This window comes from Baudoinia panamericana (genome assembly GCF_000338955.1).
Source record: "Baudoinia panamericana UAMH 10762 unplaced genomic scaffold BAUCOscaffold_6, whole genome shotgun sequence".
In the NCBI taxonomy this organism is placed as follows: Eukaryota; Fungi; Ascomycota; class Dothideomycetes; order Mycosphaerellales; family Teratosphaeriaceae; genus Baudoinia; species Baudoinia panamericana.
The window spans coordinates 638,565-650,836 of NW_006911262.1; the positions used below are offsets into that span (position 1 = coordinate 638,565).

The 12,272-nt window shown below is 55.1% G+C and overlaps 4 protein-coding genes across 4 annotated transcripts; 2 read left to right on the top strand and 2 right to left on the bottom strand.

Moving 5' to 3' along the window:
* Positions 1–123: 123 nt before the first annotated feature.
* On the bottom strand, positions 124–2,732 carry BAUCODRAFT_24221 (uncharacterized protein; the record flags this gene model as incomplete). Its single annotated transcript, XM_007677801.1, has 3 exons — positions 124–2,006; positions 2,055–2,651; positions 2,702–2,732. The coding sequence occupies 3 exons, from the start codon at positions 2,730–2,732 to the stop codon at positions 124–126; spliced, it is 2,511 nt and encodes an 836-aa protein (XP_007675991.1).
* A 150-nt stretch (positions 2,733–2,882) lies between these two features.
* BAUCODRAFT_139261 (uncharacterized protein) lies at positions 2,883–3,779 on the top strand. Its single transcript, XM_007678328.1, has 2 exons — positions 2,883–3,168; positions 3,242–3,779. The coding sequence occupies exons 1-2, from the start codon at positions 3,016–3,018 to the stop codon at positions 3,458–3,460; spliced, it is 372 nt and encodes a 123-aa protein (XP_007676518.1). The 5' UTR covers positions 2,883–3,015; the 3' UTR covers positions 3,461–3,779.
* Positions 3,780–4,183: 404 nt separating this feature from the next.
* BAUCODRAFT_475270 (uncharacterized protein) lies at positions 4,184–5,031 on the bottom strand. Its single transcript, XM_007678329.1, has one exon. It carries the CDS (start codon positions 4,757–4,759, stop codon positions 4,568–4,570), a length of 192 nt encoding a protein of 63 aa, XP_007676519.1. The 5' UTR covers positions 4,760–5,031; the 3' UTR covers positions 4,184–4,567.
* A 363-nt stretch (positions 5,032–5,394) lies between these two features.
* On the top strand, positions 5,395–12,166 carry BAUCODRAFT_475239 (uncharacterized protein). The gene is made up of 3 exons (XM_007678330.1): positions 5,395–5,851; positions 5,905–9,250; positions 9,303–12,166. The coding sequence occupies exons 1-3, from the start codon at positions 5,614–5,616 to the stop codon at positions 12,151–12,153; spliced, it is 6,435 nt and encodes a 2,144-aa protein (XP_007676520.1). The 5' UTR covers positions 5,395–5,613; the 3' UTR covers positions 12,154–12,166.
* The last annotated feature ends 106 nt before the right edge of the window (positions 12,167–12,272 follow it).

The following is a 12,272-nucleotide window of genomic DNA, read 5'->3' on the forward strand; positions in this document are numbered from 1 at the left end:
GCGATTGGCTTTCCTGGCTCGCTCCTTCCTGCCGTCCTGGATGTAAGATGCTGTACCGAAGGGTAGGACAGTGCTAGGACGCCAACGGTTCGCAATGCTTCGCAGGGGTACGCTTTCACGGGTTCAGACGTTGTCGTCAACCAGGCCGACCAATCGTCGCTCGGCAAGCTCGTTGATTTTCTCGCCCAGTATGTCACGCTGGAAGCGGGCTGCTACCTTGCCGGCAGCCTCTAACATCTGGCCGGTTCGGTCACGCATCATGGTCACGATCTCAAGTGCCTTCATGCCGCGCTCCTCACCCTCCCTGCACTCGCCCGCCAACAGCTGCAACAATACCTTGTCCACTTCCCGCTCGAGGAGTGGTACTTCCGCTTTCTGGGCACGTGTAGCGTTCGTGTTCTCCACTAAGTGCAGCTGTAGTGAGTGCCGCAGCGTTGCCCGTACAAATTGCTCCTCAAGCTTTTGTGCGTGACCTAGGTCCCGATTTTCATCGTCCTCGGCAAGGTCTGTGGAGAGCGCTGACACGGGTATCCGGAACTCGAATTCGGAGAGCAGAGGCCGTGGGAAGTACGGGTCACGTTCGCCACCTTTCAGTATAATGCAGTGGAATCTGTCGTTCGCCACCGCTACCGGCCAATAGTTCTCGTCCTTCTTGCCATCCGCGAGTCGATCGAGCGTTCGTGTATCAAGCAGTGGAACCCATTTGGCCTGACCGGGCGTACGCCAGTGTAGCAAGGTCAGCAACACGCCCGACGTGTCGTAGATGCAGGGGTCACCCTTATCGCTGAAACAAATATTGCGTAGCTCAACGCCTTCGGGTAGGGGTAGGATGTCATCGCTCTGACAGACTTCGTCCCGCCGAACGTTTTCGATCGTGTAAAGTAAGCGAGTCGCGCCATCGCCGCCAACGGGGCCGTTGCCTACCGTCATGACATAGTCGCGCCAGCTTGCACAAGTGACAGCCGGTGTACTTTTCTGGCGGTAGACCTTCAGAGGAACGCCGAACAAACTGTAGGTACGGACGTAGCCTGCGGATGTCGTCGCCACCACGTACGAGTCACTGAGTGACATCGACGTCACCTCCTCCCCTGCCGGAAGCTGCGTGCGCCACTCTGTACGTGTTGTCCAAGTCTCATGCGGGCGGTAGAAAAGCATTGCTTTTTGCTGGCTCTGCGCGGACGGTCGACACGAAAACAAGGTGCCTTTCCCGTTGAGGCAGGCCTTGTCGTACTTGTACGGATCTGTGAAGTGAAAGTCGCGATGCTCCTGTCGATCGTAAAACTCTACTGTGACCGTGTGATGAGTCTCTTGGCTGACCGTCCAGACGAAACCTACAAGATTGAGGCACAAATAACGTCGATTGCCTTTCCAAGGTGTGCTGCCAGGTTGGAAGGTGCCGTGCGGCCTGGGCTGCCATGGCATAGAAGGTTGATGGCGCTTTGTGGACATGCCATTCAGCGCACCCGCTGACCTTTTACCGAACGGATTGATCTCTTCGGCATAGCCCGCTCCGTCATCGTCCTCAATGAAATCAGCACCCACCTCAGAGTCAGCGTCTGGCAAGAGTTGGTCGAGATAGTCATCTTCAACGTCACGCTGGAACCCATTGATCTTGTATCCAGGCAACGGGCCCTTCCGTGCATTGCCATTAACTTCAGTAAGGGGCCTGCCGTTGATTGGTGCTGGTTGGAGCGTGACTCTGAGCACTTTTGCGTGTTCGCTTGGCACGAAATCTTCTCTGATAAAGAGCTCGCCATTGTTGTTGGTATAAGACAGGATGTTCTCTGTTGGATGCCAGTCAAGCGACAGGATATTGTTATTAATATCGTCGAATGTTTTCAGCAAGCGCTGCGTTCGCGTATCCCAGAGGCAAAGACCTTTGTTGACGTCCGCCGTGGCAAGGACGGTGCCGTTGGGTGACCAGGCCGCAGTCGAGACGTCAGCCTGGTGGCCACCAGTGAATGCTTTTTGTCGCTGCCAGTCACTTTTCGACACGCATTGCAAGTCTGGACATGGTCAGCTGGCGCAACTGTAAACGATATTGCGAGATAGACCTCTTGTTGCTGTGGGTGCCAGGAATGCACGTCCATCAGGATGCCAAGTTACTTTGGCGCTCGCTTCAGCGTCCGTTTCAAGCGACTTTATGAGCCCCTCGATACGCTTGACCAGAAGCGGTTGCTCGGAGCTGATTGAGTAAACATAGATAATGCCATCGGAGCACGAAACTGTAAGGAGAGACCCTCCGATGTCAAAAGAGACGTGCTTCGCCGGCTTCGACTGCTCTCTAAGGTGCATAATGCGGGTCATGTCTCGTGTGTTGACGACCTTGACGTCCAGCTCGTCGCTAGCCACGGCAACCCACTCTCCGTCGGGGGACAACGCAAGGTCTCGAACAGGCAATGAGCTTCGCACGAGGATATCATCCATGCTGTTCGTGAGAAGGGAGTACTTTGTGACCGAGCCGTCTTCGGCTCCGACCACGAAGAAGTCATTTGTTGCTGCCACGCATGTATGACTGTCTGACAAAACGTCAATGACGGCAGGTTCACCGTCAGACCCATGTTGGAAAATGCGAAATGCCCCGTTCGATCCGACTGTGATGAGCTTCTTGCCGTTGGGAGTGTAGGCCAGAAAGGTCGGTCCGGGCGCATCTATGAGTATTATCAGTGTCTAAGCTGCAGTCTCATGATGGCATACATACGTGCTGGCCGCCCTCTCAAGCGCACCGCCATCGTTGGATCTTTGTTGCGAGAAGATAGTCTTCGTCTCACGCAGCTATGAAGCCTATGAAGTGCTGCAAGTGGGAGACGCGTTGCAGCGCGTAGATTGCGCATGCACGGACCACCGCGCCTCAATCGCTCTTGCCTTTCATGTTGGATCTGTCAAACCACCTTCACTTCGATCCAGCGCCAACACATTCTCTTCCCCGTCGCAAATCTGACACGACACGACACTCCTTTGAACAAATACTGATTCCTCCCAGCTCGGAGAACAACAACAAGCCAAACGATCATCATGAGCAACTCTGTTCGAGGGAGCAACGGCGTCCAGCAAGCCAACGAGCTTGTAGACACGCCTATGGAGTCACCAGAGAAGATGAAGGGCAAGGGAAAGATGGCAGAGGAGATGATGCCTGTGGACGAAGACGACGAAGATGATGAAGAGGATGTACGTCGCCACAGCTTTAAGTAGCGGCCTGAATATGTCCTGCGCCCAATGATCGAGCTAATGCTTTTCGCAGGGTGACGGCGAGCCCGAGGGCGAAGGTGAAGTCGAAGAGCCTGACGAAGACAACATGGAGGAGATCGACACGGACAACATCGTCGGCACGCGCACCCGCGGCAAGAATATCGATTTCGCGGAAGCAGCGCAGAGACTCGCGAAAGAAGACGGTGACGATGACGATGAGGAAGAAGATGATGAAGACTTCGAAGACGAAGACGATGCGATGGAGGACTGAAGTTCGAGTGTTATTGTTGCTGCTAGGCTGAACCGATGCCCACATTGAAGCTGCAGGTGATGATCCCGGCTATGGACGACTCCCACCGACTGACATCTGAGCGGCACAAACACCATCCACGGTTCTAGAGACCACGGCTGACTTACCCTGATTTCACTACATAGGCACAGCATTATGCAACAACCAGCATAGCCGAGCCGTTCGTCACTGGATGCAGCCGATATTGCATATACAGCATTGGGTAGCATAACGGCGAAACGAGTAACTCTCCACATACTGTAGTCACGAGCAAACAGCGTACTGAACCATCTCACGTCCGTCCAGAGCTGCAACCACATGTACCTTGTCGTGCCATAATGGCGCCAAGCAATGGTCACGTGATAGGACTCGGAAGCCGCCGTCCGTAACCGATATCGGCAGCGCCCATGTCGCTGAAGCTGCAACAACTTCCGCCTACACACCCTACTGTTTCTTAGGTTCTCGCCGACACCCTACGTTCTCCACGGGTAGCATCCGTTCCGTTGTCACCCGACTCCTCTTTTCAAAGTCTTCACTTGGTGTGTGACTAGAGCTTTAGTCGCTGACGGTGCCAGTGGCCACGTTGATAATGGCCAGTAGTGGTGTCGAGGGACATGAATTCTTCGTAGACCGTACAATTTCCACCCAAGTACCTTGCGGATGCAGAACGTGAAGCGCACGGCACCTTGTGCGGTCTTCAACTCGGTGAGGTTCAGGCAACCAACGCCCCTTTTGTAGACAAATTTGCGCGGCTTGCGCTCATATACACCCACGTCTCACAAGTGCACGATAAGGCAACAACAAGCAAGATGACAGCTGCAAATTACGCCACGCATGCACCAACACGCCGGTATGCGCACGCTTCATGAATGGTCGAGCCGGCAACAAGCTCTGCATAGCTGCACGGCAATCTCGCGGCAAAACTGAGCGGGTACTGCGGCGAAACGTCAGAAACTGAGATGGGCGAATCAGAGTACGATCGGCATGCATATTGTGGAGTCCAAAGGACATTAGCGGCGAGGGAAGCTGTGAGGCTAAGTGCGTAGCGCACATGTCAGGGCTGGGGAAGCAGGAGGGTCTGCTCAGAATTTATCGAAACTCTGTCGAGAAATCAGCATCTTCTTGAGCCGCATCCCCGGGGTATGTACGTGGAATGGACGCAAAGGAAAAGCTAGAAGGCTTCGAAGGTGCGTGTAGTGCCTTCGAATCTGCCTCGACGTATATCACTGTGTCGACATTACTGCCGCGGTCTGCAATCTGTCGCACGTAGAGTTCGACCATTGAAGCTTCTGTAGTTGCAGCAGGGTGTCAACACTCTGTTCAGATGCAATTTGCAGGTTTGTGCGCCTCGCCCCAAGCTGGCCACCGTGGTAGTTACCGTGGACGAATGCAAGCCTTGTTGAGATCACCCGACAACCAGGTGACCGTTCTATGTATCGTACAGGCGAGAACAGCCGGTGGTGGAGTTGACGCTAGAGAATCTCCACTGAGGCCAAGGGCGAAAGAATAATAAATCTTGCCTCCGCAGCCGTCTTCTTCTTCACCAACCACCTCCTCCGACGGACGACTCCGCAGACGATCAGGCACACACAGCCGTCAAACCGCTTTGCCGTCGTTCATTTATTGCTGTCTTGGTAAGTGTTTCTCGCACCCGGTTCCACATGTGCACGTGAAGGCGAACTCCACGCGGACTCGAGCTCAACCCCACGAAATTTGACTGGGCGGTATCGCGCCGATAAGACGGCCATTCGCTTTCTTTTCCCTCACGCCTGCATTCCTGCAGCTCGACGACATCATCGCTCGTCGTTGATCGTGTTTCAGCCAGCGGTGGAGCTCCGCAGCTGCAAATCTCTACCGCGTGAACGGCGGGACGTGCCAACCAATCGAGCAAGATCTGCTGCCACTGAGTCGCCATCTCCGCGCTCGTGCTCAAGCTGGAGTTTTTGCGCCTCGACTTCCAAACCAAACTCTCACACTTCACTATACTCATTAGCCTGGCTGACTGTTGCTCTCCCACAGCCATCGGCGAACATTTCTGGTGACCGTTGAGCTATAACTCTCTCGCCACACATCTCGAACTTCCACCAAGGCTGCAGTCAAGCACCACTCATCCTACTCGGCATCGTGCCGATAGAATGGGTCGAGTCTCCTTCGCCGACGATGTAACCGAGCGCCGCGTCGAGGAGATTGACGACGTCGAAGATGGCACCTATACCGTATACCCATACCAGAACACACCCGAGAACCAGTCGTGGGCGGGTGCCCTGCCATTGAAGCAGGGTCTGTACGACCCTTCCCTCGAGAAGGATGCTTGCGGTGTTGGTTTCGCTGCCCACATCAAGGGCAAGCCGAGCCATAAGATTGTCACCGATGGTGCGTATACCATCAAGTCCGACATCATCGAATATGCCGCTGACCACGTGCAGCACGGAGTCTCTTGTGTAACATGACCCATAGGGGTGCGGTCGGCTCTGATGCACGAGATGGCGACGGCGCTGGTGTCATGACCTCCATACCGCACAGATTTTTCGTAAAGAATTTCCAGGTTGAGCAAGGCGTCGTGTTGCCGCCACTTGGCAAGTACGCCGTGGGCAACCTCTTCTTCAAGCCGGAAGAGGAGACTCTGAAGGATACCCTGGACCAATTTGAAGGCCTTGCAGACGAGCTGGACTTGCGAGTGCTTGGGTGGCGAGAGGTGCCAAGAGATAGCAGCCTTCTCGGCCCTGCGGCTAAGTCTCGAGAGCCGATCATTCTCCAGCCAGTCGTTGTGCTCAAGCAGGCATACGGCGATGGCAAAGAGCCAAGGCCCGACTTCGAAGATAATTACGATGAGCAGAACTTCGAGCGCCAGTTGTACATATTGCGAAAGCGCGCCACCCATGCGATCGGTCTTCATAACTGGTTCTACCTTTGCTCCCTGAGTAACAAGAACATCGTTTACAAGGGCCAGCTATCGCCAGTCCAGGTTTACGACTACTATTTCGACCTCGTCAACGTCAATTACGAGGCTCACTTCGCGCTGGTGCACTCTCGCTTCTCGACCAATACCTTCCCATCATGGGACAGAGCACAGCCGCTGCGATGGGCAGCACACAACGGCGAGATCAATACTCTGCGAGGCAACAAGAACTGGATGCGTGCAAGAGAAGGCGTGCTCAAGTCCGAAATCTTCGGCGACGCGCTTGAGTCACTTTATCCCATCATCGAAGATGGCGGCTCTGATTCTGCCGCGTTCGATAACGTGCTGGAACTGCTCACCATCAACGGGGCGCTGTCTCTGCCTGAAGCCGTTATGCTCATGGTTCCGGAGGCCTGGGAGGGCAACACGCAAGTGGATCCTGCCAAGCAAGCATTCTACGAGTGGGCTGCTTGTATGATGGAGCCTTGGGATGGTCCTGCGCTGTTCACATTCTCCGACGGCAGGTACTGCGGTGCCAATCTTGATCGCAATGGTCTACGGCCTTGCAGATATTATGTTCTGGACGATGATCGTATCGTTTGCGCTTCTGAGGTCGGCACGATCAATATTGATCCTACCACAGTCGTTCAGAAGGGCAGATTGCAACCCGGCCGCATGCTCCTGGTCGACACTGTCGCCGGCCGTATCATTGACGACAGCGAGCTGAAGCAGACGGTTGCGAACAGAAAAGATTTCAGGGGCTGGCTCGAGTCGCAGTTGCTTGACATGACCAAGATTTACCGCAAATTGTCGGAAAAGGGCGTGGACCTTGCACACACTCCTACTTCCTCTACTGTTCAAGAAGATCCGAGACTGAAGGCCTACGGCTACTCTCTCGAGCAGGTCTCCCTGCTTCTTGCGCCAATGGCTGCTGACTCGAAAGAGGCGCTGGGTTCGATGGGTAACGATGCACCACTTGCCTGCCTTGCCAGCCAGCCGCGCCTGCTCTATGAGTACTTCCGTCAGTTGTTCGCTCAGGTGACAAATCCGCCGATTGATCCTATCCGAGAAGCCGTCGTCATGTCGCTTGGGTCTTACGTGGGTCCGCAAGGTAACCTGCTCGAGATGAATAAGGAGCAGTGTCACCGGCTATACCTCCCTTCACCCATGCTGTCTGTCGAAGAGTTCAATGCGCTGATGCACATCACGGATCTGCACCCTGACTGGAAGGTCGCTACCATCGACATCACATTCCCGAAGTCAGAAGGCATTCCTGGCTACATTGATGCGCTTGACCGGATCTGTGAAGCCGCGACGGAGGCTATCGAGCGCGACGACAGCATCCTTGTTCTCTCAGACCGCAAGATGTCCGCTGACAGAATTGCTGTGTCAACATTACTTGCGACGGGTATGATACATCACCATCTGGTTCGGAATCGATGGCGTGCGAAGGCGGCGCTTGTCGTCGAGACTGCCGAAGCTCGCGAGGTACACCATATGTGTGTTCTAGTCGGGTACGGCGCTGATGCAATCTGCCCGTATCTGGCGATGGAGTGCATTCTGAAGCTGAACCGCGAAGGCTTGATCCGGAAGAAGCTCAGCACGGACGAACTGATCGGTAACTACAAGCATTCGTGCGATGGAGGGATCTTGAAGGTCATGAGCAAGATGGGTATCTCCACCCTTCAATCGTACAAGGGCGCTCAGATCTTCGAGGCGCTCGGTGTAGATGACAGCGTCGTTGATCGCTGCTTCACGGGCACGGCTACACGCATTAGAGGTATGACGTTTGACCTCATCGCACAAGATGCGTTCGCGCTTCACGAGAAAGGCTTCCCCAGTCGTCATATCCAGGAGATTCCAGGCCTTCCGGAGACCGGCGAGTACCATTGGCGCGATGGCGGAGAAGCACATGTCAACGATCCTGTGTCCATAGCGAATATTCAGGATGCTGTCCGTACAAAGAACGACAAGTCGTACGAGGCCTACTCCAAGTCGGAGTACGAGCAGATCAAGAACTGCACGTTACGCGGCCTGCTGGACTTTGACTTCGACACCTGCAATCCGATCCCGATTGAGCAGGTTGAGCCTTGGACCGACATAGTTCGCAGGTTCGTTACCGGTGCCATGTCGTACGGCTCGATCTCCATGGAGTCTCACTCCACGCTTGCTGTTGCAATGAACAGATTAGGCGGCAAGTCGAACACTGGAGAAGGCGGTGAGGATCCAGAGCGAAGCTTGCCCATGGAGAACGGCGACACTATGCGCTCGGCCATCAAGCAGATCGCTTCAGGTCGTTTTGGCGTCACGTCCAACTACCTTGCAGATTCCGATGAGCTTCAGATCAAGATGGCTCAAGGTGCTAAGCCTGGAGAAGGTGGTGAGCTCCCAGGCCATAAGGTGTCGGAGCCCATTGCGCGGACTAGACACTCCACACCTGGTGTCGGTCTTATTTCGCCCCCACCACACCACGACATTTACTCCATCGAGGACTTGAAGCAACTCATTTACGACCTCAAGTGCTCTAACCCACGGGCCCGCATTTCCGTGAAGCTAGTATCCGAGACTGGTGTCGGTATCGTTGCGTCCGGTGTCGCTAAAGCAAAAGCAGATCACATCCTCATCTCCGGTCACGACGGCGGTACAGGTGCTTCGCGATGGACGGGCATCAAGTACGCTGGTCTGCCGTGGGAGCTTGGCTTAGCAGAGACACATCAAACTCTTGTGCTAAACGATCTCCGTGGTCGTGTCGTGGTGCAGACTGACGGTCAGCTGCGAACGGGTCGCGATGTTGCCATCGGCTGCTTGCTCGGCGCAGAAGAATTTGGGTTTGCTACCACGCCTCTGATTGCCATGGGTTGCATTATGATGCGGTAAGTGTTGCTTTGTTGAAAGTGGCGGCCTTTATGCTAACATCAGGTACAGCAAATGCCATCTAAACACTTGCCCTGTTGGCATCGCCACCCAAGATCCGGAGCTCCGAAAGAAGTTCAAGGGGACACCGGAGCATGTCATCAACTTCTTCTATTATATAGCGAACGAGCTACGTGCGATCATGTCGAAGCTTGGCTTCCGCACGGTCAACGAGATGGTTGGCCATACCGAGGTGTTGAAGGTCCGGGAAGATCTCCGCAGTGCGAAGACGGAGAACATCGACCTCTCGCTGATCCTTACGCCGGCGCATACGCTCCGCTCGGGTGTCGCTACGTACAACGTCCGCAAGCAGGATCACAGGCTGCACGTCCGACTTGACAACAAGCTGATCGCAGAGTCCGAGGTCGCGCTGGAGAAGGGGCTTCCTTGCCGTATTGAATGCGACATCGTCAACACTGACCGCGCACTCGGTGCGACGCTGTCATACCAGATCAGCAAGCGCTACGGCGAGAAAGGCCTGCCTCAGGACACCATCCACGCATATATAAGAGGCTCAGCTGGTCAGTCGTTCGGTGCTATGCTTGCGCCCGGCGTCACGCTTGAGCTGGAGGGCGATGCGAATGACTACGTCGGAAAGATGCTGTCAGGTGGTCGCCTGATTATCTACCCGCCACGATCTGCGGTGTACAAAGCGGAGGAGAATATTATTATCGGCAATGTCTGCTTGTACGGTGCAACAAGCGGCACATGCTTCTTCCGCGGTGTAGCTGCAGAGCGTTTCGCCGTCCGCAACTCTGGCGCAACTGCCGTTGTCGAAGGCGTTGGTGACCATGGCTGCGAGTACATGACCGGTGGTCGCGTGGTGATCCTTGGCAGCACTGGCCGCAACTTCGCTGCTGGTATGTCGGGCGGTATCGCTTATGTTCTCGACATCCATCAAGACTTCGAGAGCAAGGTCAACCAGGAGATGGTTGAGCTGTCAGGCCTGGAAGATCCACAAGAAATAGCCTACGTCCGCGGCCTGGTTGAGGATCACCATCACTACACCGGGTCTGAGCTTGCCGCACGGGTGCTGCTGGACTTCCAAAGAGCACTTGCACGCTTCGTAAAGGTGCTGCCTACGGACTACAAGAGAGTCATGATGGAGCAGGCCGCTAAAGAAGCAGAAGCGAAGAAGAACCAGTACCCGCTGCCAATCTTACCTGGCAACGCTGTACGCGAGCTGCACCAAGAGTCAAGGAACAAACAAGCGAATGAAGAGGCCAAGGAGGCGAAGAAGAACGAGCTAATGGATATTGAAGAAAGCGTCCAGGATGGTCAAGCCGAGAAGAAGCGATCCCAGCTTGTTCTCGACAAGACGAAAGGCTTCATGAAGTACCAGCGTCGCGCAGAGAAGTACCGCAGCGCAAAGACACGGACGCGAGATTGGCAGGAGCTGTCTACCCGGCTCAATGAAGACGAACTCAAGTACCAGACCGCTCGATGCATGGATTGTGGTGTGCCCTTCTGCCAGTCGGACACTGGCTGCCCGATCAGCAACATCATCCCGAAATGGAATGAATTGGTGTTCCAAAATCAATGGCAGGATGCGCTCAACCGGCTGCTGATGACTAACAACTTCCCAGAGTTTACCGGCCGCGTCTGCCCAGCTCCTTGCGAAGGTGCTTGCGTGCTTGGCATCAATGAGGATCCGGTTGGCATCAAGTCCATTGAGTGCGCGATCATCGACCGTGGCTTTGAGATGGGCTGGATGGTGCCGAGTCCACCTTCATGGCGCAGTGGCAAGAAGGTTGCCGTTATCGGCTCGGGCCCTGCTGGTCTTGCTTGCGCCGATCAGCTCAACCGCGTTGGCCACGAGGTTACAGTCTATGAGCGCTCTGACCGTATCGGTGGTCTGCTTATGTACGGCATCCCGAACATGAAGCTGGACAAGAACGTCGTACAGCGGCGTGTCAACTTTATGGCAGACGAGGGTGTCAAGTTCCAACCTGGCACCTTTGTGGGCGAGGGCGAGACTACTCTTGAGTCGCTCCGGGAAGCCCATGACGCCGTCGTCATTGCCACGGGCGCCACAGTAGCTCGTGACCTACCTATCCCGAACCGCAACTTGGCTGGCGTTCACTTCGCGATGGAGTTCTTGCATAAGAATACCAAATCCCTGCTGGACTCCCAGCTCGAGGACGGTTCCTACATCTCTGCGAAAGACAAGCACGTTGTGGTCATCGGTGGCGGTGATACTGGTAACGACTGCATTGGTACGTCTGTCCGACACGGCGCCAAGTCAGTCATCAACTTTGAGTTGCTGCCGCAGCCGCCGCCAGAACGTGCGCGCGACAACCCGTGGCCGCAGTGGCCGCGCATCTACCGTGTCGACTATGGTCATACGGAGGTCAAGACGCACATGGGCCGTGACCCGCGTGAGTACTGCGTTATGTCCACCGATTTCGTCGATGACGGCGAAGGCAATGTGAAGGGTATTAATACCATTCGCGTCGAGTGGACTAAATCTGCAACTGGTGGCTGGGATATGAAGAAGCTGGAGGGCACCGAAGAGTTCTTCCCGGCCGACCTTGTCCTGCTCTCCATGGGATTCTTGGGACCGGAGGACAAGGTCATGGGTGGACAGATCGAGAAGGATGCCCGCAAGAACATCAAGACCCCACCGGGCAAGTACAACACCAACGTTGACGGCGTCTTCGCTGCTGGTGACTGCCGCCGCGGACAGTCGCTCATCGTGTGGGGCATTAACGAGGGCCGCATGGCTGCCCGCGATGTCGATTCCTACCTCACTGGCATGGGGACAGTTCTGCCGGTTACTGGTGGCATTGTCAAACGTCCTCCCTACGAGCTCTTGAACAAGGCCAACGGTGCGCCGGCCGAGCTTATCACTGCTGCAGCCTAAAGCGGACTGCAGCATTGTTCTTCCGTTAGATGCAAGCGTTTGTCATGACTGATACCCTCGTTGGAATATACCCTTTCTGGCAGCGTTCTGATATGATATAGACAGCATGAGCACATTTC